A 26,628-nucleotide genomic window follows, 5' to 3' on the forward strand; every position below is an offset into this window, starting at 1 on the left:
ACTAATAGGAAAATAATTAAATAACTATGATTTCATTTAGTAACTCTGGCTGTAACATACGTGATGTATAGGATTTGACATTAGAATCAATGTTCTTTTTAAGTGCTTTATATATGGAATAAATCATTGAACAGCACGAGTAACTGTTTTGAAATCTGCTTTCAAAATGGTATCTCCTGACCAGAATTTTTAAAAAATATCCCCATGCAAACTAAAAAGACCAATTTTTGCACTTGATTTTCCAAGAACTCACAATTACTAAAGAAAAGAAACAAAAACACATTGGCAAGCTATTTTTGGCAACAAAATCCTCAGACAAATCTAAGCTGAATTCAGATGCTATGTCAGTCTTTCTCTTTTTTTCTCCTGTTAAAGCCTTTATACCTGTCTGAGGACCTGGTGCTTGGAACCATGTATTCACAAACGCCTGAAATCTGCCTAGCCTGTAACATGGTCCAATAATAAGCTACATAGTAAAAGCTGATGCTCTTTGTATAAAAAAATTGCCATTTGAGATGGCCATGATCTCCACTCTGAATTCAGCTGCAGTCATGACTGTCTGAGCTGTTGGATCACACTTTGGTGCATATATATCTATTTTTATCTATCTATATCTGTTTATTTTATTTATATCATTACAGTTCTCGTTATTGCCACTTACTCCCTTCTGCTAGTACTTCTTTAATAGTATTTATTTTTTCACTCATCCTGTTACCTGTTAGTAGGAAATATTCATTGTATTTTGTTTCTTATTGCTGCTCTTCCATTTTCTTGCTCTTTCTTAAAACAATGGTATTTTACTTAAAACTGTGATTCACAGACTTGTAAAGTATCTCAGTCAAGAAATAAAATCTATTAGTGTTCAGATGAATTCAGACACTTTGGTATAAAAATATAGTTTTATAGAAAGTATTTTAATTGAGATTCATCACACCAAGGATATGACAGAAAATATTCCTAGGCAGGATCATTATGAGCTTTTGTTTTTCTTTAGTAATTATAATAATTATGCTAATAAATTAAGGAGCAAGATCCACTTTATGAAGCCCTAAAAGAACTGAATGTTAGATCTCACAGCCTTGTGAATACTGTGGCTTTAAATAACACTACTTGTAGCCTTGAAAGGCTCTAGATATATTTGATCCAGCATGCAGTTTATTGTTTTCCCCAATATAATCTATATAAAGTGCAACTGCTAAAAAAATTTATATGGCACATTAACAATTTCCTCATTAGTTATTTCTGCACAAGGAATTTGATGACAGATGGAGGGAAAGGTCTTCAAAATAAAGAGTGGTTAAATTTTTTTAAGTTGCTTTCCTGAGAAATAGGGAATTTTCATTAGAGTATCTGCAGCGACCCCAAAACAAGGAGCTTCTGTGCTCAAACTGGATAGTTGAATCCTGAACTGGAGATTTTTGGGGGAAGCTTCTTTAATTCACTCATTTTTTGTGTATTTTTAAAGGCCTGAAACAATAGGAAATGTGTTTCCTTACCAGTCACTGAAACCTACCTGGCTTCCCATTATCTAAGATATTTTTTCTTTTTCCTTTCTTTTTTTTCTTTTTTAAGTGTAGACACTCAAACCTAATCCTTATCTCTTTTTATGACACAAAATTTTAGCTTGTGAAAAAGCAACAGCTCACAAATCTGAATAGATTTGACTTGCAACATGAAATAAATGTTAAATACAAAGAAACCGTTAATTTTTAAATCATTACAATAGTAAATAACTACTAACTGTGTCATCTGAAATACAGCAATTGGCAGCTTGTTTTATGTTACCAGTTATTTAGGCTAATAGGAGGTCTAGAAAAAGCATTTTAATAGATGTGAACCACAAGGATAGTTAGTAACCTTGGCATTTAAATGGCAAGAGAGCAAGCTTGCAGGTCTTTGAGAAATTAGATCATTTGAGTACAGCTTGTATTGGTAGAAGAGAGACACAAATATTGTTATGTCATACATAAACTTTATATATAAATGCTGCTGATTTGAAGATCTATGTTAACAAGTTTATTACTTTTGGTCCTGTATATTATACTCTCTGCTGTATAAGTGACTAATCTTTCTCCTGTCATCCGAGTTCCTCCTTCTTTACTTCTTCATTTTTGAATTTGTTTTCAGTTCTTTTTGAGGTAAATACGGTGTTTTCTCATGTGTTCTGCGTGCCTGCAAGCATTGTTTGTCTCCTTATTCTTGTTTCATTCTTTTGGCTTGGAAAACAGAAAAATCTGACAAAGAGTCCCAGGGCTTTTTGGAGTGTGTTAAGGTGTCTGCTTTTTGCTGGGAACAGCCCTCTGACTGTCTTTATGTAAAGCTAAAGGGAGGATACTGTCAACATCTTTGCAATTTTAAAAGCTTATGAGCAAGAAGTTATGTCCTCCTAATCTACCAGAGAGACTGGGAAGGGGTAGCTGCACATCAGAAATGCAGAACCTAGGCATCACCTGTTTTTCTTTGAGCCGACTTTCACTACTATGTGACTATGAACATAGGTTTGCTACGATGTAGAGAAAAACAGACTTATTTCCAATTGAGATTATTCCAGTATAAAGGCAATATTACAAAACCAAAAATAAAAAATCAGAATAGGCAGACATTGCAATAAACAATACTTTTTTTTTCTGTCCTTGAAAAGTGAAAGGATGCTAGTAAGGTAAATATGACTGTGTGTTAAAATTGACAATTCCAGAAAGAAAGAAATAGGGCCAGAGGAGTATGTACATGCGTATTAAAACAAAATACCACTTTATTATGCTTGATAAGTCTGAGTGCTCAACTTTTTCTAATCCATTTGCCATGGGCTGGAAAATAAAATTGACCTTTAGTCTCCTTGTAATTAGGATAGCACCCACATTTAAGAATATAATAATGTATTAAAAAAATAGTTAATTTTATTTCATCTTACTGTGATAAGTATTATCTGTCAGAATCTGACACTTCATCTAACAGTTAATTTAGAAGGAATGCCTCTTCTCAAACATAGAGGGTACATTTCCAGACTACTTTTTCAGAGGCAGCAATCTATGATCCCACTAAACAGGTACAAATGTAATTTTCTCTCCAGCTGCTCGCAGGCTCAGTCACTTGTCTCTTTTCTTGCAGAACGATTCCTGGGGAAAGCAGTACTCATATGCACTCTTCAAAGCCATGAGCCATATGCTCTGCATCGGTTATGGAGCCCGCGCCCCCGTCAGCATGTCCGACCTCTGGATAACCATGCTGAGTATGATTGTGGGGGCTACTTGCTATGCCATGTTTGTTGGTCATGCCACTGCCCTCATTCAGTCTCTGGATTCATCACGACGACAGTATCAAGAGAAGGTAACTAGTTTTCTCATAACTCCCTATGTTCTGAAATGGATTAATGGGACATTTTAACTCTGGAAAAGGCAGTATGACTTTACATGAAATAATCTAGTAGTGTGTGAATCCAGTGGTAGATGTCATTGAACACAAAGGAGCTCAGGACACTACATGAGTTCAGTATATTTTTGTAGGAGCCTGCTTTGCTTAGACAGCAGTCAGTTCTTGATGTTCAATTTCCTTTAAACTCTTCTGTGAAAACTCTGTCCCTTGCTTCCAACTTGCTTTGTATCCCTTTGCTATGTTCTGTAGGTACTTGATCTAGGTAGCTTGAACAAGGGCCTTGACCTTTGTAGCTTGGGCAAGTCTTTACAATTTCCTGTCATTCCTGTGGAGTGCACTTCATGGATCACCCTTGAACATTTCAAAAGAATGGCCTTTAAATGAGGACCAGACCAAACCAATTAGTTGTGTTTTTAACTTCCTCAGAGAAATGCTCAGAAGAGGTCTTCCTTTGCTTAGTGACATGACCTCTCCAAGGTCAGAAAGGTTTGTGGCCAAAGATAGAAAAGAAGAGAAAGGTTAGTGGAAGACAGTTCTTTTTGAAGCATGTTGTTTCATTCCATGTAAGATTGGAATTAAAAAAGCATGATTGTGTACAGGGTTGGATCTTTCTGAAGTAAGTCCTAATTAAAAGTCAGTTGTGTAATAAAAATCAGAGTTAAGTGCGGATGAAGGTATGAAACTGGAAAATACAGCTAGGAATGATGGCATAAGGAAGAAAAGATCAGAATGAACTTCAAGAAAGGACAAAAAGTATTGCAGAATTACTGAGGTGCTTAAAAGATGACAAAATCCGTTATTATAGAGAATGGGGAACTGGAGGAGCCATGCCAGGGGAAAAGTCAGATGAGCAACGTAGTGAAGTCAAAGTTCACATCAGCAAATAAGAAACACAGCCTGAGCAGTAGTATTTGGCATGTGTCCACAACAAGGTCCATAAAGGCAAACTGGGCAGAAATAACAGTATGATGTAACTCAGACCTGAGGGAGAAACCTGGCAGAGACTAAATAGCCAAGAGGGGGACCCTCTTATCTGCCGAGGATGAAGAGGAGTGACCTGAATTTGCTGGGCAAGAAAGAGGGGGGAAAAATTAGGATGGATTGGGGGATTTTCTTTACAAGGAAGCAAAGAGGGAGGGAATTAGAATGTGTGGGTGAAGAAGGGTTTATATACAGTTTTGTTATGCTCAAATTGCAACAAGGTCATGGGTTCAATATATGAGACAGGAAGAGGTACAGGATGAGCTGTAAGTTCAGTGACAGAAAAATTAGCTTGTGGCTGACAAAACAGCTATTCAAAACAAGTTTGCAAGCAAGAAATTACACGCACTGTACTGTCATAAAATATAAGTGAGAATAAGAGGTTTAGAAAGAGAGTAGAGATGATCATTAAAACCCAAGGAGTTCCATTAGTGACCATGTGAAACCCCCTTATTAATCTCAGTATAATGGCAAAGGGCTAATCCTGGTAGGTTACCTAACTCAACTTGCTCATTGGGTCTGTTCTGTGAACAGAAAGGAAATTTTATCCAAATGGGGCATTTCTAGGAAGCTGTGGGATTGAAATATCATAACCGCGGACATGAAGTCTGAGTGCAGTTTCATTAGAGGTTAGGGTCAACATATTCACACACATATACACAGATATAAGAAATCAGAAGAAATGTCTCTACTCACCTGAAATCTCATCCTAATCATTATCCTCAGACCTTGCTGGCTGCAGCTGTATATCCCAGTATTCTGAGCATTAGAAATATAGTACATGTGTCAAGATATCCATATATTTTAAACTGTGCTGACTAAAGCCAGTCTCATTTGTACTTGTTTTGTAAATTAAAACCCAGCAGCAGTCAAGCAGTATTGCATTTCTCATCTTTTCAAAAAACAGCAAACAAAACTTTTTGTTTATGTTTGTTCTCTGATTTTATGCACACACTTTATTAAACATTAACCTAAAAATATCCAGCACTTTTCACCTCGTACAATTCTCAACACATTTATTTTTTTCTTTTGTTTGTACTTCTTACTTGTTTCCTGAGTTCAGAAAAAATAAGAAGATGGCATTGCCAATCAGAAATGTAAGAAATAAGCCAAAAATTGCATATTTCTATGCTTTAGAAAACAATGTTTATTATTTTCTGGAGCCTATTCTTATGGTGGTTATTAAGGGCTAGAGTTAAAGGATGTTTTTAATGAAGAATTTTTTCTACTGATTTCTGAGACCCTGAACCCTGATAATCAACTCTAACAGCTATACAGACTTGTCTGTACATTCTTAACCATTTCTCATTCATAGTTTAATCATACTTTAAAATAAATCTTTGATTATGGCCTAAGAATTTTAAGTCATTACTGCAAATCCTTAAAGAGTATTCTATATTTTTCTTTATTCTGCAAACTAGATGAATGGGCCTCAAAGACCACTTTATGGTAACCATTTTGTCATCATATTTTCTAAAATATTGGCAGATAAAAATTGTTTATATTTCACATATCTGACAGTAGAGAAAAATGTAGATGAAATTCTAGCTACAGATTTTAGAGTTTTAATATACTCCATTATCCATTTTTGCATCAGGAGAGTGAGACTTTTTTGATTTTTTTTTAGGCTTAAGGGTTAGGGTCAATTTCTTGTTTTAGACATATATATCTAGGATTGTATATTTATTGGCTCAATTTTTTTCCTTGTAAGAATTATGAATATAATATGAAGATAATGAAAATAATGAAATTAATATGGATTGCTAGGCAACACAGAATGATAGTAGAGGTAAGAAAGAGGTTGTTATTTGGTTCTTCTCTGAATAGCATCATAAATGTATCTGTGGAATGCAACTAATTAAAACTGAAATGTCCCTAATTTGTATCCTTCCAAAACTCAAGGTATCCAAAACTAGAACAAGCAGTTCAAAATGGAAGAACTACACACAGGAAGACAGGGATAATATTTCATTAAGCCAAATGTCAAACATCATCTAAGAATTTGTCCTGTGCCAAAAATTGCATGCTGAGAGAAACCAAAATATGGAAAGAAGCAGTTATTGCTCCACAGGTTTACTCTTATGGGCCAAAACCAAAATGTATCAGAGAAAATTAAGAGTGATCATAAACCATCAAATTAAAAAAATCAGTGTACAGTGTAAATTTATGAAGAAGTGGTATGAAAAAGAATGCATTGATACATTCTGGTCGCTCTGATGAAGTTCAGGCTTTTTTCTGCTGAAGTAGTGAAACTGTTCTCACAGAAAAATATACCTCTCAGATTTAATACATACATCAGATGCTGGTATCAATTAGTGCAGGGCTTATACCAGATAAAGGAGAGACATGTCCAAGTCAGGTATACTCAATCCATATTCTCTTTACAGTAATAAAGTTTGACGGATCATTCTACCTTAGAAAAGGACGGAATAAATCAACAAATCAATGTCATCTTAGCACTCTCCTTCCTGACTTTGGTGTAAGTCAGAGAGGAATGCAGTAATAACTAAAAGCAATATTCTAAGTGACAACTCCTTTGACATTTTCTAGAGTCTAGGAAGCCAGCCTATCTCAAAGATTTTTGCCTTTGCAAAGACAATATTTATTGGAAAGAACCAGAAATGCATATGCTGAACTTGTTAACAATCTAGTGTGAAACAAAGAAGGCAAAATGAGCAGTCACTTGACAAGGAGGTGAAGATAATTAGTTAAATATTTCTTCCTTTAGATGTTGGCAGTTCCTAGTAGGAAGATATTCACCTAATGCTGTGAATGTGAAAGGATTTTCATGGTTGAAGATAGGTTAATATTTTCTCTATTACATTCTGTCATAGGTAAAAATATCCAGAAAAAACAAGCTAAAAGAGGCAAGATTTGTGGTAGCATACAGATTGTCTCATAGCATAAAGTTTGTTAAATTCGTTTAATAAAATACCAGGTATTAGCTGGGGAGGTTATTATTTAATTTCATTTTAGTGATCCATTTTCCTTTTGCTATAATTTTGTATATTTTGTTTATTCTTTAATAGAACTCAAACCACACAAAATGTCAAAAAAGGAAAAAATAATCAGACCAGTTTTGCCAATTGCAAGTAATATGAGAGACATAAAAATATTTAAGTCAATTCATATAGGAAAAGGAAAAAAATTACAACTGTCTGCAAGTCCCAAATGACATCTTCTAACCCCATATTTTTCTTTTATTTTATCTCTTAATTTAAGATCTTTTAGTATGTGTTCAGTTAAATCAGTCTTGTTCAAAAGAAGAAAAGAACTTAAATGATCTTTTTTTGCAGAGAAAAAGCAGTTACTGTATATAAAGTTAATTTAAGAGCAACCAGTAAGTTGTAAGTAGTAAGCAAATATTACACGATTATGGGATGTTGTGCATTTTTATAAAGATAGCATTGGGGTTTGAAGCTCAGATTGCCCAATTTTCATTTCTTAAGCATTAGAAGAAACATTTAAAAAAAGAGTAACTTAATTAGGGCAGCAGGGCAGCTTCAGATTTTGCAGTGTGAGGCCTTGTCCCAGCTTTTCAAGTCTGTCCCTCTCAGCTGCAGTTTGGATATCCAAATTGCCCACACAGTCCATGGGGAAATACTCAGTAAGCATTGCAAGAGGCAGCAGTGTCTTGGGGTGCTTTGGGGGAGCTGTGTGTGCTGTACCCCTCATAGCTGAGGTCCTCCCTTCCAAATCTGGGCGGCCACCTCTTCAAGCCTCCTTCTCTGAGCAGTTTTAGGATGCAGTGAGGGGCTCTGCCATGGTGTAGCTCAAGATTGGCAGCCATTCATTCAACCAGTGATGCCTCTGCACTTTCTTGAAGAGGAATGGCAAACAGCACTTCCATGTTTTATTGAGGTTTCAAGCAACTAGAGGTTAAACTGAAAGTGGAACAAGGCAGATACCAAGTTCTCGGTGTGTTCATTACAACTACTTCAGTTCTTAGGAAGTATTTCTGGAAATTTTTAGGTATTTGTAACTATGTCATCTGTAAGTATCAGGGATTTGTGTATATCCACATGTGTTTGGGAAAAGGCTGTTCTGGTCACGATAGAAATTCGTAGGAAAAGAAGAGCTATGGCAAACCCAAGACCACATCATGATTTAACTAGGCTTACACCAGCTTGTGGCATGTATATGTATACATATATATAAAACTAAAGAGAAATATCCATGCTGGACTCTAGTCAGATGATATAGAGTGAAACCGATAAAGAAGACACACAGCTGAACTTTCAATAGTGGAATTCTAGAATGTTATTCCTGGATCTGGTCTGATGTCAGCAGCAAAGTACTCACTAAGTACTGGTTTCTAAGTTCAGTAGCTTTTCATGGTTTACACATGGTTTTTAAAAAATGGAAGTCGTGCTTTTCTGATGCTGATCGTAGTTTTTAGAAAGTCTGATAATACTGTAACACAAAAACGTTCTGTGATTCTTTACTTAAAAATAGCCTGTTTTCATTTATAAAGCAGAATTTTAGCCCTGTTGCGTCATGTCACTGCTGAAAAAGATGAGCCACTTGGAAGATGAATCTTCTGCTTTCTATACAGCACTGCTACAATGTACTTGCCACCCCAAAGAAATTATTTATTCTGGAAAATGAGAGGTGTTTTTATTTATCCTGGAGTTATACCTACTTGGACAAAAGTAAAGCAACACCACCCAAAATCAAAACACAAACAAACAAACAAGCAAAAACCCAATTAAAAAACCCCACAAAACAGGAAAGTGAAGTAAAACTTTTTCACAGCCTCTAGTTTTGCAGTTTTTTTAGGAAATTCTCATCAGATTACACAGCTGTATATCCTACTCAGTAAAATAAAGTTGAGTATTCTAAATAGTAAATAATATTTTAAGTGTTTTATGAATGATCATCTACAAAAGTTGCTAACAGTTTTGTACAATTTCAGGACCTCAGGACTATGTGTTGACTTTATCAAAAGCCGCGTAGTCATCACAGTATTGTGAACAAGAAAATTCATTATTCCCTAACTATTTAGGCATTACTGAGAGTCACTGCACACCACAGTATTTGTGGGTTGCTTCTGGTAGCTATAATTCCCAGATTTGTGATTTTATTTGTAAATCCAGGGTGCCTTATAGTTAGAAAAGGGTTTGTTAGTGTTGCCTTTAGGATTATTTCTGAATCATCTTATGCTATTTTGGCATACATCAGGTTACATGCTAAATGGATAAAATTCTGACTTCTGTGAGTCTTATTGGTCCTTGCAGAAGGCAATGATATTTATTAGAACAAAGCAAGCTATTAAAAGCTTGGTATTGCTCAATAGCAAAACATTCTGAAAGGGAAAAAACAGCTGCATCTCAGAAAAAAAACTTTTCAGATACTTCACAGGATGCATTCATCCTGGTTTTTTGATAGAACATGCACATAATAGAACTTGTAGGTACCTTAATTCTTTTATTTATATGCATCTTTTAACCTAATACATAATTAAGGCCATCATGAAATCAACCCACTGACATACAAATGGATATTTAAATTGTCAGCCACGAGAACCAATGTGCACTGTGCAGGCAAAGTTTATTCACTGAGCATGACAATATTTGTTATGTCATGATAAGGCCTTCACCACCATGGCTTGCTTTCTCTTTCTTTATCAGTTTCTTATTTATAGTGATTACTTGGATTTTTGCTACACATACTTGTGATACTGACATTGATCTTCACAGTTTTTGAAACAGGAAAGAATGATAGATAATATTGCAAAAAGTATGGGACAAAAATACCCATTTTTCCTCACCCAATCAAAAATCAAAAGTTACTCACCCTTAGTGATGCAACATTAAAAAAATAAGCATTCTTTTTCTCTACAAGTTGAACTGAATATTATGTTTAGTTTGAGAGCAAGACTTTGGAGACAAATGTAAATTAGTCATAGCATTCTCACTAGACTGCTCTCCACTTTTGTCCTGATACTTCATTATTGTATTTCAGCTTCTCATTACAGCCAGTCTTGCTGGGCTAATCGGGCTGGTGATTTTTGCCTTTCATATCTGAAAAGGTGATTGGTCCCTCCAGGCAGCAGGTACTGTGAAAGCCAAGTGTTCTCCACCCGGCTGCATCATACCTGTGCCAAACTGTAATAGACTCCCACTGCTTCTAAAATGACAGATGGGACTGTCTTTGATTTATTGCTGTGTTGTGGGTAATTTACCTATAAAGTGTTCTGCTGTCTTGCATTATGGATTAGGTTTCTAGCAGTTTTCCATATGAAACTGCCGAGCAAGCTCATTACAATCCCAACCATGTTGATGATGACTATATAAAATTAGCTGTGAAGGAATGAAGTTATTTTGGAGTCAGATTTTACACACAATCTGCTTTCTTTCACAGTAATTATCATAGATTCCCACATTAAATAGATTAAGAACAAAAAACAAAACAAAAATTAAAAAAAAAAATAAAAAACCCCAAGGAATTAAGTTTTGGGCTTCAGACTTTCTGTTCAAATACAGCACAAGTTACAAATTTAGCAAGAGAAAAGTCTGATTCACACCAGATAAGTATTGCACATAGCAATTATCCCAACTGCACTTGAATTACTGTGCTTATGTTCCGTAGATGGGTACAAGGAAATAGTAGTCAATATTATCTAATATAATATTAGGAGTGAGAAAATAATCCTTTCTGTGAAAGATTAGGGTTTTTTACTTTAACTGATCAGGTAAGAAGGAAAGAAAGAAGGAATTATTATTTTTGTATTGACTTGTAAGTCATGATGCTATCCCAACCTTACCCCATTTCTCAATATTCAAGTAATTAACTTGAATTTTATACTATGTTTATGTTACACTATGCATGTGTACTATGACATCATAACAATTTGTAAAAATAAGACATGAAATATTTATAAATGCTTTGGAGTGTAGAGAATAGGAGAATGAACAAAACATTTTCACTGCAAATGAATGTTTTAAAAACCTTTTTTGTATTGTTTTCTGTGCTAAATTAACACAGAATTAACACATTAATTTAATCCAAGTGGTTACTAACCTTGAAAAAATATTGCAACACTGATTCAAGAAACCTTTATTAGAAAGGAGAAGCAGTAATAAATGTAGAATTAGAATGCTTTTATATCCATTTGTTTTCATAAAATACACTAGACCTACCTTTTATATTTTCTGCTACCAAAGGGGGGAAAAAGAAAGAAAGAACCTTCAGAAAACATTTTTGTAAATACTAGTTAGTTAAGCATAATAAAACGACTTTTAAAATAAAAATTCTCACTGCTGTGTTTTCACAGACTGGGGTTAGGACTGTGTAATTTGCAGATAAGTATCTATACTATCTCCTTCTAGACAAAATATTTGTTACTCAGATGCCATTTAATATGGGCAGCATTGGATGCCTGCTTTGGGCAAAGCTTCCCTTCAGAATTTGATGCATATGTAAAAGTAATTTTAGAAAGTTTTGAGGAAAACACTGAGAATTTTTTTAAAAATGAGAAGTGGGGTCTTTGTGTGTTTCTTATTAGGCATATGAAGGAGCCTGTAACTAGAACTTATGGAGTTAATTCCCCTTTATAGGGTACCACCCAATCTTTTCTAATTTTTCAGCATTGTTTTAGGCATAGACCTTTGTTTCCCCTGATTTTGTAGGGAATGTAAGTAAAAGAAAGGAGTGTGTGATGAAAAGACTGCCTGAAGAGTCCCTCTGTCTTTGTTGCTGGTTTATTCTTTCACAACACTGGATGTTTTTCAGCTCATGTCTGGGAATCATCAGGCAGCATCAGAAGATGGACATGGCCTCTTCTCAGCCAGGAGTACCACTGGCACCAGAGGCAACCCAAAATGCTAACTGAAAGGAAAACTGAGGCAGAGAGCTCCAGAAGATGTCTGGTCACTCTAATAGAGGTAGTGGAAAGGCATCTCTGGCTTTTTCCTATGGCATGCCTGCAAGGAAAAAGCAGTTTGAAATGGCAGGAGCCAAAGAATATGTGAGGAAGTGAGGATGAAGGAAACAACAGGGGGTAGAAGATGTTGACTTGTTTTAGGGAAGAACTGTGATAGACAGAGGAGCTTGTATTGAGGGATTTGTTGATGGCTAAGCAAGAACCTCTCATTGGGCAGTACATGGTGTTTTCTGAAAGAATTTATGAAGTTGTTTGACACACGCTCTGAATTTTTGGCAAAGAGATAGAGATAAGCCTTCTATTTCCACCTATATCCCATCACTTTAAAGAGCAGCTTCTATGTGCGGACAGTGCAAATAAAGTAATAGAAGAGAACTGATGTGAGGATGATCAATGGAATGATTACCTGGATTACTATATCACATTACCCAGTTCAGCCAGGTGGGAAGTTTTGGGCTGCACAGGCAGAGACAAGATAGCATCTGATAATCCCTGCTCCATCAGATGCAGATGTAAGGTAGGCAACAGTATTTACTCTTTAAGTAGTGTTGCTAGAAAAAAAAATCTGAGAGGAAGTAAACGGACTCATATAAAAAGTGAAAAAAGAGATTTTAAACAGTAATGAACTATATTGGTCCATTGATTTCAAAACAAAGCTATAGCATTCAGAGTGTAACTCTGAATGAAAAGCAATAGCACAATAAAACCAACAGTATATATAACTTACTAAATGAAAATACATTTTTTAATTGCTGAAAGATTGTGGTTTAGATTTGTTTGCAAAATATTTAAAAAACAGACTCTTGCTCTGCAAAAGTTTATGATTTATGTAAGATAGTGGAGAACAGTATAACCTTGTAAAATAGTGCCAAAATCAGAAATTATTTGGGACAGATGTAAACCTTAACTCTTCCTTGTTTTTACCTCAGCTTTATTTTCTTTTATAGTTTCTCAGTCTATCAGCACTCCCCCCAGTCCCCCTGTCTCTTTCTAAGGCAATCTCTGCATCTGGCAGAGATCATTTGTCCCCTTCTCTCTCAAAACCCTCCACAAAAACAGTCCAATTTGTGTGGTTTAGAGAGCTCATCTAAACCTTGCACCGTGCTTACCATAGCAGGAAAAGATGATCCAAATGATTCAGTATCACTTAACATCAAAAAAGTTAGGGCTTCCTGAGGAGGGTGCAATGATGCAATTACATAGAATAATGTGAAAAAAGGAGGGAAAAAAATGGGGAGAAGTGAATAATGAAAGCACTGTGTTGTGATGTATCCCTTAATATTAGGTGTAAGCCCCATTGCACGTGGCTTTAAAATTTGCAGTGCAGTTCTGAGCAGAGAAGGGATCAATCAGGCAGGCTGAGAAAATGAGCCGTCTCTGTCTGCAGTGGTTGAAGGCAATTCCTCAGTGTGTTTGGCTGGATTTCTGCCACACACCAGGGTTGAAGGCAGAAAATTGCTCAAAAGAAAGTTTAACATTATAACTTACATTATAGGCTATTTCTAATGTGCTCTTCCTGGGTGGCAGAGAGAGCCTCTGTTGTAGCCATCAGTTTGTGCTGTGAAAAACAGAAGGAAGCTTATACTTGAAGTGGTTGCTGCTTTAGTCTTTAAAATCATTAGGTTACCACCTAATTGTTAGGTAGTTATTATTTATAGTGAGGTTCTTATGTAACACTGAAGTTTTAGTGGAAGCAATATTCTGTTTCTGTGCATCTCAGGAAATAGCATTGCAGAGCCCCTGTACTGTATTTGATTATGACTACTCTAGATTTCACTGTCTGTACAGCTTCAAAATATATTGATTTATTGGGAAGGCAATCTGAATTCTTCCAGGTCTTTTTCAGATTCAGTTTAAAAACAAAATACAAAAGGCTTTTCTTGCCTAAGCACTTTGTTACCTGTGTTTTTCACATAGCCCAGATGTAGCTTTCTCTGTTGGGGGTGCACTTGTGTTCGCTTTGTGAGGTTTCCCTTGTGGTCTAGACCAAATATCACTGGAAGAACAAAAAGGGGCCTGGTGATCTTTTATTTATCTATTGCGTGCTTTAAAAAATCAAAAAAACAAACAAATAAACAAAACCAAAAAAACCCCCACTATTTCAAAAGCATTTTTTTAAACAAAACCAAGCATTTTGCATTGCCTACCGGGAAGAACCCTCCTTGGCAGGACTATTCAGGTGTCTTCTCATCCTTCACAGCTTCAGCAGGGGTCCTGCACTGCAGCCTTTTTGTGAAACACCCTTGTCAGTGCTGGCAATGGGGCTTGGGGGACTAGTTCAGAATGGAAGTGAATTATGAATTGGCCCTGAAAAACAGTATTCGTGGCAGACTATCATACTCAGAGCCAGTGGTACTTTATTCAACTCTAAAACTAAGGCAAATTTTGCTAACATTTCAGATGCTGAGCAAAGTGGTCCTAAAATACTTAAGATGGGAAGAAATAAATATGCACTTTATAAACCATATTGCTCTAAGTAAAAGAAAGTATAGGGAATCCTTAGGTATTTAGATTTGTTTGTAGAACTGCTTAAGAACCCTTTTTTAGCCTTTTACTCCTTTCATTGTTTTTCCATCTTAGTGTTGTTTTACCCACTTCTTCAAATCTCTATTTCTCCTTGGTGTTCTGAAAGAAGGGGAAAAAGAAAATAAAGGTAACTATTTCACAGAAGCTCCATTCTTTTTCTTTAACAGTTACAGCTCTGTGACTTCACTTTTGAATGAAGCTGTACTGAATAAAATACTTTCCCTAATGTTTCTGCAGAAAGGATCAGCACGGAAATGCAGTATCAACATCTATCTGAGAGTTAAATCTCCATAGAGATTTGGGAAGCAGTCCACTGTTACTAAGAACTTTTTGCATTGTTTTGGAAGATAAAAAATAAGACCTACTCTTTGTGTAAGGTTTGAGGCATTCAGATGGTCGAATGGTTGATGCATTGAACTATATCTTTATAACCAGATCTATTACAGGAATCATTAGTCTATTTCTTTGAAGAAAGCTATAAATTTCCTTAAATTTTGTTCTTTGCAGAATGTTTCATTGAGTTTTCCATCCCTCACAGAGCCTGTAGTTCTCATATATGCCTCATTTTTATTCTAATTTAAAAATTACCTTTAAGTCATTAAAAGTTGAAGGTTTGTTTTTTTTTTGTTTTGTTTTTTTTTTCCCAGTACCTAGTGAATAAGTTCCATAATTCTGGAACATAAAAGAATGCATCTTGTTGCTCAGTCAGTCCTCTGGAATCGTCAGATTCGTATAATCAGATCATCAGATTGTATAATGATGCTCTTCAGGAGAGTACAAAAGGTTTCTTGGAGTATTACTTTTCTGCCATGGCTGTCATTTATCAGAGAAGCCTTCAGAGGCCATAAATTTATCTCTCTTAGGATATGTCTGAAGTGTGTATACCTCAAGGCTATAAAAAAGTAAGGTAAGGAAAAGAAGATTACTGACAGTTTAGCAGAAGGAATGAGACAAAACAGCTGTGAGCATGAAGCTGAAGAGCAGTTTGTCAAAACTGTTGCAGTTATAGGTGAAGAATGCATGAATATTGTGTGATACTGTGTGTTAAACTCAGTTTTTAGATGAAGCTGGAGACCTGAATAGTTTGACAAAGAGTCTTAGATTATCTAAAAGATAAATTACAGTCTTCAAGTCTCATTTATAAGTGGAAGGGCTCTGTGTCACGCTATGGTATCTAGGTGTAGGCTCAAATAAAATATGCAAGGTTTCACACTGCAGATATTAAACAATAGTTTGGAGCAGAAGTTGTTTGGTCTCCTTTAAGCTCCTATGGGTCTTAAAAAATCATAGACTTCATTTATCTGACATTGACTCAGGTGTTTACATGTAAAATGCCTACAGGGAGGTGGATGAATTGCTGCCAATGGCCCTGTGTAGGCTTTCCTTCCCCACGAGTAGCATCTGCATCAGATGACTCTTTGTGCTTCCCACTGCCTTAATTCTGCGTGAGTGCTTATGCATTCTTGGAAAAGCAAGGTGAAATGTGATCATCTGCATCACTATTTTTATCCTTATGAGGAACAAGACAATTTTCTGCCTTTATCTTGATACGCATGTAATAGACAAGTAGAAAAGACACTGGGAGATGCCCTGCCCAGCCTAGAGGACTCATTTCCTCATCCTAAAGACACTGCTGTGAAATGAGGGAAGGCCTCAGTTTTGGGTCTCTGATCAGAGGTCAAGAAAATTTAATTTTTTATTAAATTAATTAAATGAATCCTTTAACTGAGCAACTTTACTTACTGAAGAATCTCTTTGTTTCTCCCTTTAGCTTTGAACAGACCTTCCCATGCAGGATAAACTTACTGCCATGCAAGTGTCTTGACATAGAAGAAAAATGTGAAAATGGGTGCATCAAAAAAGCAAATTCTTTTTTGATGAATTGGCATTTTTCACTAATTATTCCAAAAGGAACTGGGAAGCCATAATTAAGTTTTATCAGAGATAAAATTACCAGGATCAGCAGCTGTATTGTGCCAATGTTCCTGTCTTGTGTGTGCTGGTGCTGCTAGTAGCATAGCTGTTGGCACAACACCAAGCAGATGTAACAATTACACTGTTAATAAAACTTTCTTTCTTCTTCTTTTCATTGCAACTATTAAACAATAGATGAAAAGTTTTACATAATTTCAACCTAATTACACATTTTTCTATATTACTTTTCTAAATTGCTACTTCAGTTTTTCCTGAAATCCTTTCAGGATTTCCTGTGGATGTGGCTGCTCACAACTAAGCATGCCAGTTTAGGTACAGGCATTGTTGGACATACAGCATTTAGCATTATGCAGTGTTTCTGTGTGGCAGGATCAATGGGATGAGGTGAAGCCTATGCCAGAGGAAACCAGTGCTTTTGATAAACAGACTAAACTCAAAAAACTCCATTGGAATGGAGTTGAACTCCAATTCCATCTCCAAAAAACTCCCACTGGAATGGAAATAGGTGAATGACAAATGCCCAAGCGTTCAGTGCCCAGGTCCGGATGTCCCTGTCATGGATCCTAGAGCTGCACAAACTGCTGCTTGTGCCCAGAACTGAGCTGAAGAAGAGACCCAGCAGAGATTAGCTGATCCCTTTTTCTTCCCTAGAGTGCTTGTCTGGGGAGTAACTCCTTTTGCCTCCTGATCATCCCCTCTAGGCACTTATTTTAATGTATATTGTTTCTTACTGGCACAATAAATTGAAAAAATGGGAAGGAAAAAAAAAAGAAAGAAAGAAATTCTAGTTGTTTAAAAGATAAGGAAAGTTGGAGAAGATGACAGGATAGGTATTAAATTTCACTTCAAAAGTGGCAACTCTAAGGAGGCCATTACAGCATATCTGATATTTTAAAATAAGTTGTCATCTTTACAGTATCTTTCTCATTAAGCAAGAAAATCATCTTGCCTTAGACTTGATACAGTTTCACCAAGAGTAGCATGGAGGAGATATGTTTTTCTTCTTATGCCTTGGGGCTCTGATTGTTGTTTCATTAAATCAGTCCTGTCATTGCCTCTGTGCAGAAGAATTGATCCTGGTTTTCATGCTGCTTCACTCCCCTTTTTAAAGCAGTATAAAGCAAATTTGTGAAAGATAAAGAACCATCTAAGAAAACAAATCCTATTCACAAATCTCCCTATAACTTAATGAATTTCTCGATTTCTCTCGATAATTGAAAGGAACAATAATAAGAGATTGTGTATTTTGAGGCAATCGAAAGGAAATGTTTAATTACATCTTGTAAGTAAAATGACAGCTTAAAGCATTCTTGTAAGCAACAGTACTCTTTGGGGGGGTAATTAGTGGAAAATAGATGGTAAACAGATGATAGCTTCTAGGATAAACAAATCACTTCAGTTCCATCTCATGATAAAGAACTATAAAAATTACTTCTCATTAATGTACCATTCAGTAGGAATACTTAAATTTTATTTTGATTTGTGTTTGATTATAAACTGCTTTTTCTTTTATGTTCAAATATCTGTATGTTAAAAAAAGTAGCAGTAAAGAAAGCAGATTGTAGAAATATCTCTTGAACCCTAATACATTCAGCTTTCAGTGACTGTGGGATGGACAGCTGAGCTTATTACATTGCCAGTAGTAAAACAAGATAACCAAATCTTTGACTGGCATGTGCAGTGCTTGGTGTCTTTTCTGAATGCAGCCAGACCTCTGGTCATTTAAGAGCCATCTGAGCTAACTGATTATGGAGTTATCATCACAGGTAATCATCCTGTGAGTTAAAGTTAGTGCTAACTTCAGATCAGACCGAGTAGTTGGTTAGAGAGTGTCCTTTGGTGCCTTGATGGTCAGAAAAATTCAGCTGGCTCATGAAATAGCCATTGTATGCCAGCGGACCATGCATAAATAAGTGGTGCTTCTCAAATGGAAATAGCTTGTTTTTCCAGTGTGGTTGGGGAAGCATTCAAGAGAAAGACAGGAATAGTAGTCTTGTCTGCATTTGAAGCATGGAGATACTTCAACATGCAAAACCTTCCTTTTTTTTTCCTAGTAATACCAGTCAAAGAAAGGATGAAAAGGAATATAAAAGGATGAACTGTACAAACACCAGACTCAGAGTAATCCTTGCAAGGGGCACAGCAGTGTCCTGATTCCTGGTTGAATTTCCGTTGGAGAGCAAGAGACCCTATGGCCAAGTGCCTGAAGACTGGCTGAAGCCCTCTAGCCCATATGAAGCAGTAGCCTAAATATATTATTTTTAATATTAGGACAGAGTGAACAAGTCCATCCCATACAGGTGAAAAAGCTGTACTGTATAAGGGAATGAGCAGTCCAAATAGGAAATGCATATTAGCAGCTACTGAAGATTGTGCTTTGAAATGGCAGGTGAAATTGAACAGACCATGAGCTTAAACACTTTAAGGGACATTTATCCAGAATTCGTTCTAGCTTGGGAAAGTGTTCTTGGCCCTTGTCTTCTTTCTGTCCCCTAGTAATCTAAAAACCATTCCGATTCTAACCCAAGGGCAGTAGGTCCTTATGGTTACATAACGTGAGGTCCTTGCAGTAATAAGGAATCCTTGTTAGTGAGACAGGATTCCCTTATGGTAGAAGAGAGATGATCAGTGATTATGTTCTCCACTTTATTCTGAGTGCTAGTGTCTGAGCTCCAGGCTAGAGTCCTCACCACAGCTAATAGAGAGCATCAGACCCAGTCTATTACTCTGTGGTTCTTTAACTGCAAGTCAAGGCACACTAACAGTTGGTTTGGACTGTGAGGCTGGCAAAACTTTGGAGGCCTTATATCATCCAGATGACAGGCTCTTTGAATAGCATGGTTTGCAGTATCAGAGAGGAAGCAACTAACAATATCCTGAGGTGGCTACAGGCCCTGAGGAATCATCTAGCAATATCCTGCAGTGGCTACAGGCCCTCCCCAGATTCCCTCAATCAAATAGTGGCAGGGCTGGAAATATGGGTTGTCCATCTCTTTTGAGCAGGAATGTCAGTTTTACCTCATTTACACCACTATGTGTCAGGAGTAATGTTTGTAGTTGATGACATGTTAAGGAGTTAAAGAAGAGAAGAATACCAGGCTCTCATAATATGACAAAAAAACCTGAAAATTTGTTAAATAGCCATTAATAAATATAAGCCATACAATTCTCATTCCTTCTCCATTAATCTGCAACTTAATGTCTTTTATTATTATTTTAACATAGAAACCCACTTATTTTGTTAGATTGGAAGCACCTGTGAACGTTGGAAAGTATAGCCTGGTGTCTATGATTGTCTAATATTATTCAAATTCTTCCTGGGAGAAGTCTCAGGGATTGTTTTTCCAGACATTATTTTTACTTATGCTGATTAGATTATTCGTTTAGCAAATTGAAGCAATATCATGTGATATTCAGACACCCAACTGTGCACTCAGCTAGGGAGTTGGCACTATTGAATACTGGGTTGAGATAACTTTAAAAGATTGTAAACAATCTAGTATTTTAAATTTTTTAAATGATTGAGTGAATTAATTCACTATTATACGAGAGGGAGAAAGATACCACCCAAAGGGGGATATGTGCCATATGAAATGACACATTTTTGGGAGGAATAATGTAATTTATATGTACCATTTTAACAGCATTGCATAATAGAATAGAGTTTAATTGAAACAGCTTATAAAGTGTTTTAGAAAAGTAGCTGCTCTGAAAGTGCACAATGTTTAATTTAAGATAGTATCTTTAACTGGAAATTATTTCATTCTGGGATCTTTGTATATTTTGCAAATCTTATTCCTTTATTCTTAAAAAGTATATTTTGCTGAAAGATTGCTTTTAAAAAGTTATTTTACTTCTTCTTCATATGGTGAAAAACTGTTCTCCTTTATAATTTTTCTGTAGTCTTTCATTGCACTTGCAGTTATCCTTCTGTGCAGAAAGAAATTTCAACAAATGAAATGTAGTTATGGTGCTTAAAAATTAATTGCCTGAGAATTTCTGGCCAGATGAAACTTCAATTTGTTTTTTTGTTTTTTTTTTTTTTTTTTAATTTCTTCCTCCTTGTCATTTGAGTGAAAAGTCAACACTCAGCTGAATGCCAAATGTAAGTGTAGAAGACATTGCTATCAACTGTAAACCAGAATATTATTGTTATATGTTTAGCGTTTGACTAGAAATTGAAGTTTCCTGAATATATATTAGTTTGTGCAATTCCCTGATTTTTCACTTTCCAAGTCCATGCATTGGAATAATTTTGAGAAAGAAAATCTCTCGTGCCTTTAATATGGCAAAGCTTCTCCCCTTCTGCAATTTGCAGATATGTGATCATCGTTCAGTTCTGTTCCTGTCCATACAACTCATGTTGTCTCTGGAGCTGAGCATTAGTGCTGCTTGAGAGGGAGGCAGATATTTGTAATAACAAGCACGCTTTCCACAAAGCAAAATTTTCCATGAAAACCATTAACCTTTATATACTCCAAGAAAACTATTTTTCCATTAAAAAAAAAACAAACAAACAAAAAAAAACCCCAAAAAAAAGAAAAAAACAACAAAATGTAATGTTATTTTACCTTATAAAATTTTGCTTTTTGTTTTGGGTATCTTCAATGTTACTTTGTATTTGGCTATACAGTTGTTGCAAATGCCACCCCTCCTGTTCTGTATTGTGGGATTCCTGTTGAACCTTCCCTCTTTTCCTCAAAATTTGCCTGTCCTCCTTGAATAAATCCACCTCCTGCAGAGAAATGAGGGGCCTAAAACTCCATGAATATACAAATTGTTAAACTGAGTGTTTATATGCTTTGAAACAATTCCCTGGGCCTCTTCCCCCATCCTCCCCCCTACTTCTGAACTACTTCAGAAAGATTTTCTCCCTTTCCTTTACTGGAAAATAAATAAAAATCTGTAATCAAAAAATAAAACCTTGAGCTCAGCAAAGTGAAGGACAAGAGGCAAGTCAAAGCTCCTCAGTTCCTTTAGTTTGCTTCAAGGCCTTATAGCACAATAACACAGAGAAAAAAGACTGATATCAATAATTTCTGAGTTGCAAAGCCAGTGAGCTGTCATGGGGATTAAAAAAACTGGAAAATTGTTTTTTAAATATTTTAAACTGTGTTTATAGAAACAATCTACCACTAAAAAGCTATTAGAATACTGTAAAATTATTTGGGCTGTCCATTTTATTCAATGCTTGTTTGAAAAACCTGTTAAGATCAGCTGGTTTTTTAAATGCTCGATAACCGTCAGTCACCTGAATCCTGGGTTTAATCAGTACTAAGAACTTCTAAAGGCAGAAATTTTCTAATTTTTTTATTATTATTATTAGAATGCAGTCCTTTATACATGAGACTATTCTGTAGTTTGGTGCATTTTGTCAGCTGTTGTTCACTGATGTGTTGGCATACCAATTACCTTACCCATACTTCAACCCAGGGCCAGCCTCATTTATTTCCCTTCAGTACAGACCACCCACATGCTTTTTTTCCCTTAGAAATCTCAAATACATGGCAGAAGGGGTTGGAACTAGAGAGTCTTTACAATGTCTTCCAACCTAAACCATTCTATGAGTCTATAAAAATCCTTACCTGGCATTTGGTAACTAAAGATTCATCAGCATCTCCCTGTAACATTCACTTTCTTTGTTTGATAACCAGTTATATTAAATTTCTTCCTTTAAGGCTAAAATTGTAGAAGCACAGTTGTAAGGGTGACTAATGGAACCTGAAATTTCAGTTGAATCTATTGGACCATTTGCATGTATTGCTATAGAAATTCAGTTAAATAAATTAATTTTTGAATGAGGTTAATAACCGCTTGGTATATTCGAGAGCATCAGGATAACTGGTTTAAATTAGGGAATTAGAGAAAGCTAAACTAAGGTATTCAACTTTTGTGATTAGTCACAGTTTTCAAGACTGTTTAGCAGAGAAAGAGAACAGTCTTAATTTTATAATTCTAAAAGATTCTATTAGAAGTCCAGTTTTGGTGATAGTCCAGTTTGCTGCCTTTAGATTCGCTGTATTTTTTGAACCTAGTAGTTGAACCATGTAGATCATAATATGTCACTTACACAAAACTGATTTGCTTTAGGTTATGTAGACCTCATTCTCTCACAAGCAAATCTGGTGAAGGACAGCAATTTTCTTTGCTATCACATGCCAGTCTACACTCCAGTTTGGTTATTTTGGCGCAATTGCAACTTTCTGAGATACGAAGCTGGAGTGAATGGACATAGTCTCAGCCTTTGCCACAGGAGTTTCAGGTTGGACTCTGGGAGAAATTTCTTCACAGAAAAGGTGATTAAACACTGGAATGGGCTGGTGCCCAAGGAGGTGGTGGAGTCTCTGTCCTTGCAGGTGTTTAAGGAGGTGGCACTCAGTGCCATGGTCTGGTTGACATTGTGGTATTCAGTCCCAGGTTGGACTTGATGATCCCAGAGGTCTTTTCCAACCTAATTGAAATACCTCAAGGCATGATATTACCATTAGGCCTGTGCTATACAATGGTTTGGTAGGTATAAAAGTTGGTTAGGATGGAAAAAAACCCTTCAGATGCTAATATTACAGAAATATCAAAATAGAAATAACTGAGTTTTAAGAGATTAAGTAATTGAAGTGATAGTAATAGTAAATGAAATTATAGTAAGTAAGATGAAATTCAGAAACTCAAAATCCAACAACTCGGGTCCTTGGACTCAGGTATAAGCTGCTGTTAAAAACTGGGAGCTGAACAGCACAGCAAGTGTAAGCAGCAAGGAGAAAATGAGAAATCTGAGTGCTGAAGCTGCTCATAAAATGGCTGCAAACAACATTTTCAGTGTGTCTTGGTTTCCCAGTAGATGGGAAAGAAATAAGTATGAACTACAAATTGGTGGTACTTCCTCTAAAATACTATGTGCTATTCTAGTAATTGAAGTTGGATAAAGATGAAATCAAATCAAACTAGAAGAGATGAAAGAGGGCCAGAAGAGCTCTGAACAAAAATGCTGTGGTCTAGACAAAAAGCAGAATCAACTACCTGCATGAGGCTGGGAAGAGACACAATTCACTGTAAACACTCCAGAGAGAGGTACCAAGAGACAGAATCTTTAGAAACTGCTAGATGATTTTTTACTAACATTAGTTGATTTAAACTGCATCTGAATATATTTAGACCAAAATTTAAAATAAGGTTCACACATATATATAATACTGCCAAACTTCTTGTAACAGTATGTTTGTTACTTAGAAAGGCTTCATCTTTATCACGTTCCCCCTCTTGTCTTTCTACTCCTTCTCAGTAAGTTAAATCTTCTGCATATTTTAATGTTGCATAGATTATTCTTTCATACATGGTACACAAGTATTTTCAAACCATTTGAAGAGTACTGATGGATTTGTTGCATCTAGATTTTGGGACAGAACTACCTTGATTCAGTAGAAGAATTTCACAAATGATCTTCACTTTCTTTCACATTTGCAATCAGTATATAGGATTTTTATTTTTTCCACATTTCATTGAAATTTTTTATTTGTAAGGATATGACTTTTACTGGCTATAAATCTCAATGAAATGCTATTTATAGTTGCTTAGTTTTTTGGGGAAACTTTCTTAGAAGTGAGGCTTTATTGCTGAGGACAAAATTATTTTATGGAGTGCAAAAGGCCTATTGTTCAAGCTGGACTTCCAACTGATGGTACAGGGACCTAGGTTCTTTGAAAAACTAGCCAGTTATGGAATTTGTTGAGTGTTGATATTTTGGAAAAATCTGACTGGCACTTATGCTTGAAAAGTATTCATGTAGTTTAGATGGGACCAGTTCCAGGTACATGAAGGTAATTTGTTTCATGTTTTTTTACTGATACTATTCATGTCTTTTAAATATTTATACCATTTATTGTGTCATGGACAGAATGCTGAGCTGTAAAGATTATTAGGACTCCAAGAAATTTTTCAGCTAAAAAGGTCAACTAGTTAGTTATGAAACTTTGTGAAGAAAAGATCTGATAGCCTCAACTTATCTACTTGTGAAATACCTTGTGAAAGATCAACATTCAGGTTTCTGTTTTACTGGTTTCATTGGGATTTTTTCTGTATTGTGACTTAACTTTATAATAATGTTAAAATATTTTCCCTGTTACAGTTGCAAGTTGTTATGCACAATACATCCTACTTCTCCTTTGTCTTTTTCCATACCTATTTTTTAAGGATAACTGTACTTTACTAACTAATTCCATTACAGACTCCCTATAACTGATGTCATGCACTTCACCTTTTGCTGGAGAAGCGCCTTAGCAGAATTTTGCTACATACAGAGAGCCCATGAATAAGATTATGTCTGAAAGAACAAAATTCAATTATTACTGGATGGTGTTTTGCCTTAAAGATATGTGGAATGCTACTTAGAAACTTTGAAATCCACTTAGCTGTTACCTATTTCAGCAATTTTGCAGAATGTATGGGCATTTTCATTTCAGTGATGATTATAAAACAGATACAAATTACTGAAATTATGGCAGTGAAATATATAAATCACATTGATGTACATATTCATTTTAGGACAAACAATTTAATATTAATTAAAAAAAATGTAGTTGTTGAGTGGTCAGCAACACAGTATTTACTCCATTCAATGGTATTGAAAATACCAGGATAAATATTTGTAACAGTTATGGCACATCCCTTTAGATGTGCACATGTGGAGTCCCTTACTAAATAGTTCTTCCTGGAAAATCAAGTGATACCTGCAGGAGCAAGGATGAAAAGGCAATTAGAAATTACAAAGCAGGGGCTAACAAAGACTTTTGCGTTTGAATGTAGTCTGGTGCTTATGATATGAGTACAAAAAAGCCGGAAATAAAAGAAAAAAAAAAAAGTCAATCCTTAGGGGACTTACGAGGGTTCTGAAAGTTTTTTTTGCATAAATGTTAAATATACTAGAGGTGTTTTTATGAATGTGGGATTAAGACATCTATTTTCTGAGTAAACTAAATCAAACAAGGAAAACAAACAACCAAACAAACAAAAAGTAGCAAAAATCCCACGCCAAAACAAACACCAAGCAAACCAAAATTTTAAGTCTGGAGGGGAAAAGATAGAGGATGCAGTGTAGTCAGAAGAAGTATTAGAAAGAAATTATTTTTCTCACATATAAAAAAGCAGGTTCAAATGTGGGTAGCTCAGGATTGGTCAAAGCCATTTAAAATACTATTATAGATAATTTTTTAACAAAATTAAATTTACTGACAATTTTATCCACTTGAGATCTGCAATTGTACTTAGAAAAATCAAGAAGCTACAGAATTATCATATTTTTAGGGAATTCAAAACACTGTGGACAAGTTTTAAATATTTTTTATCTTTTATCTTTATCAGAAAATATTTTAGTTCTCTTAAGCTATTTGCATTTTTGTAATGCATAAAAAAGCCCCAGGAATGAAACCCAGTATAATTGCATAAAAGTGAAAAATACCTTTATTTCTAACCATTATCTGTAGTATCTGCCAAGAAAATTCTCCTCAAAATCAATTTAAACAAATTCCTGGTTTATAACATAAAATTAACAAGATCATATTAATCTTGCTTTCTTGTATCTTCATTCCAGCGTGTTTTTTTGGATTTTTTTTGCAATTGGCATGTGGCACACCACACTGACAACTAATACAGAATACCCACATTATTTGAGGAATTGAAAAAGTAATTATTTCTTGTGCTGAGTTAATGAAAGATATCAGTTACTGAACAAGAGTGCAGCTTAAAAGTTTTGAGGTAACATTACGTGTGAACAGAACGTCAAGAAGGGAGTAGTAGAATGGCAAATGATACAGAAAATAAGCCAAAATCACACACTAAGAAATATTAGGAAAAGATTGATTAAAGACCTAGTGATACTATACTACACTACCCACTCACAGACTCAGATATTTAGATATGGAAGGACATTGATATTA

At 35.5% G+C, this 26,628-nt stretch overlaps 1 protein-coding gene across 1 annotated transcript in view; it reads left to right on the top strand.

Moving 5' to 3' along the window:
* The window catches only part of HCN1 (hyperpolarization activated cyclic nucleotide gated potassium channel 1), a 190,174-nt gene that overhangs the window by 119,240 nt on the left and 44,306 nt on the right, over positions 1–26,628 (top strand). Inside the window, exon 4 of the mRNA XM_062513304.1 lies at positions 3,109–3,327. Coding sequence (XP_062369288.1) covers positions 3,109–3,327 — 219 coding nt within the window. The remainder of the gene's footprint in view (positions 1–3,108; positions 3,328–26,628) is intronic.

This window comes from Cinclus cinclus, chromosome Z (assembly GCF_963662255.1).
Source record: "Cinclus cinclus chromosome Z, bCinCin1.1, whole genome shotgun sequence".
Classification (NCBI taxonomy): Eukaryota; Metazoa; Chordata; class Aves; order Passeriformes; family Cinclidae; genus Cinclus; species Cinclus cinclus.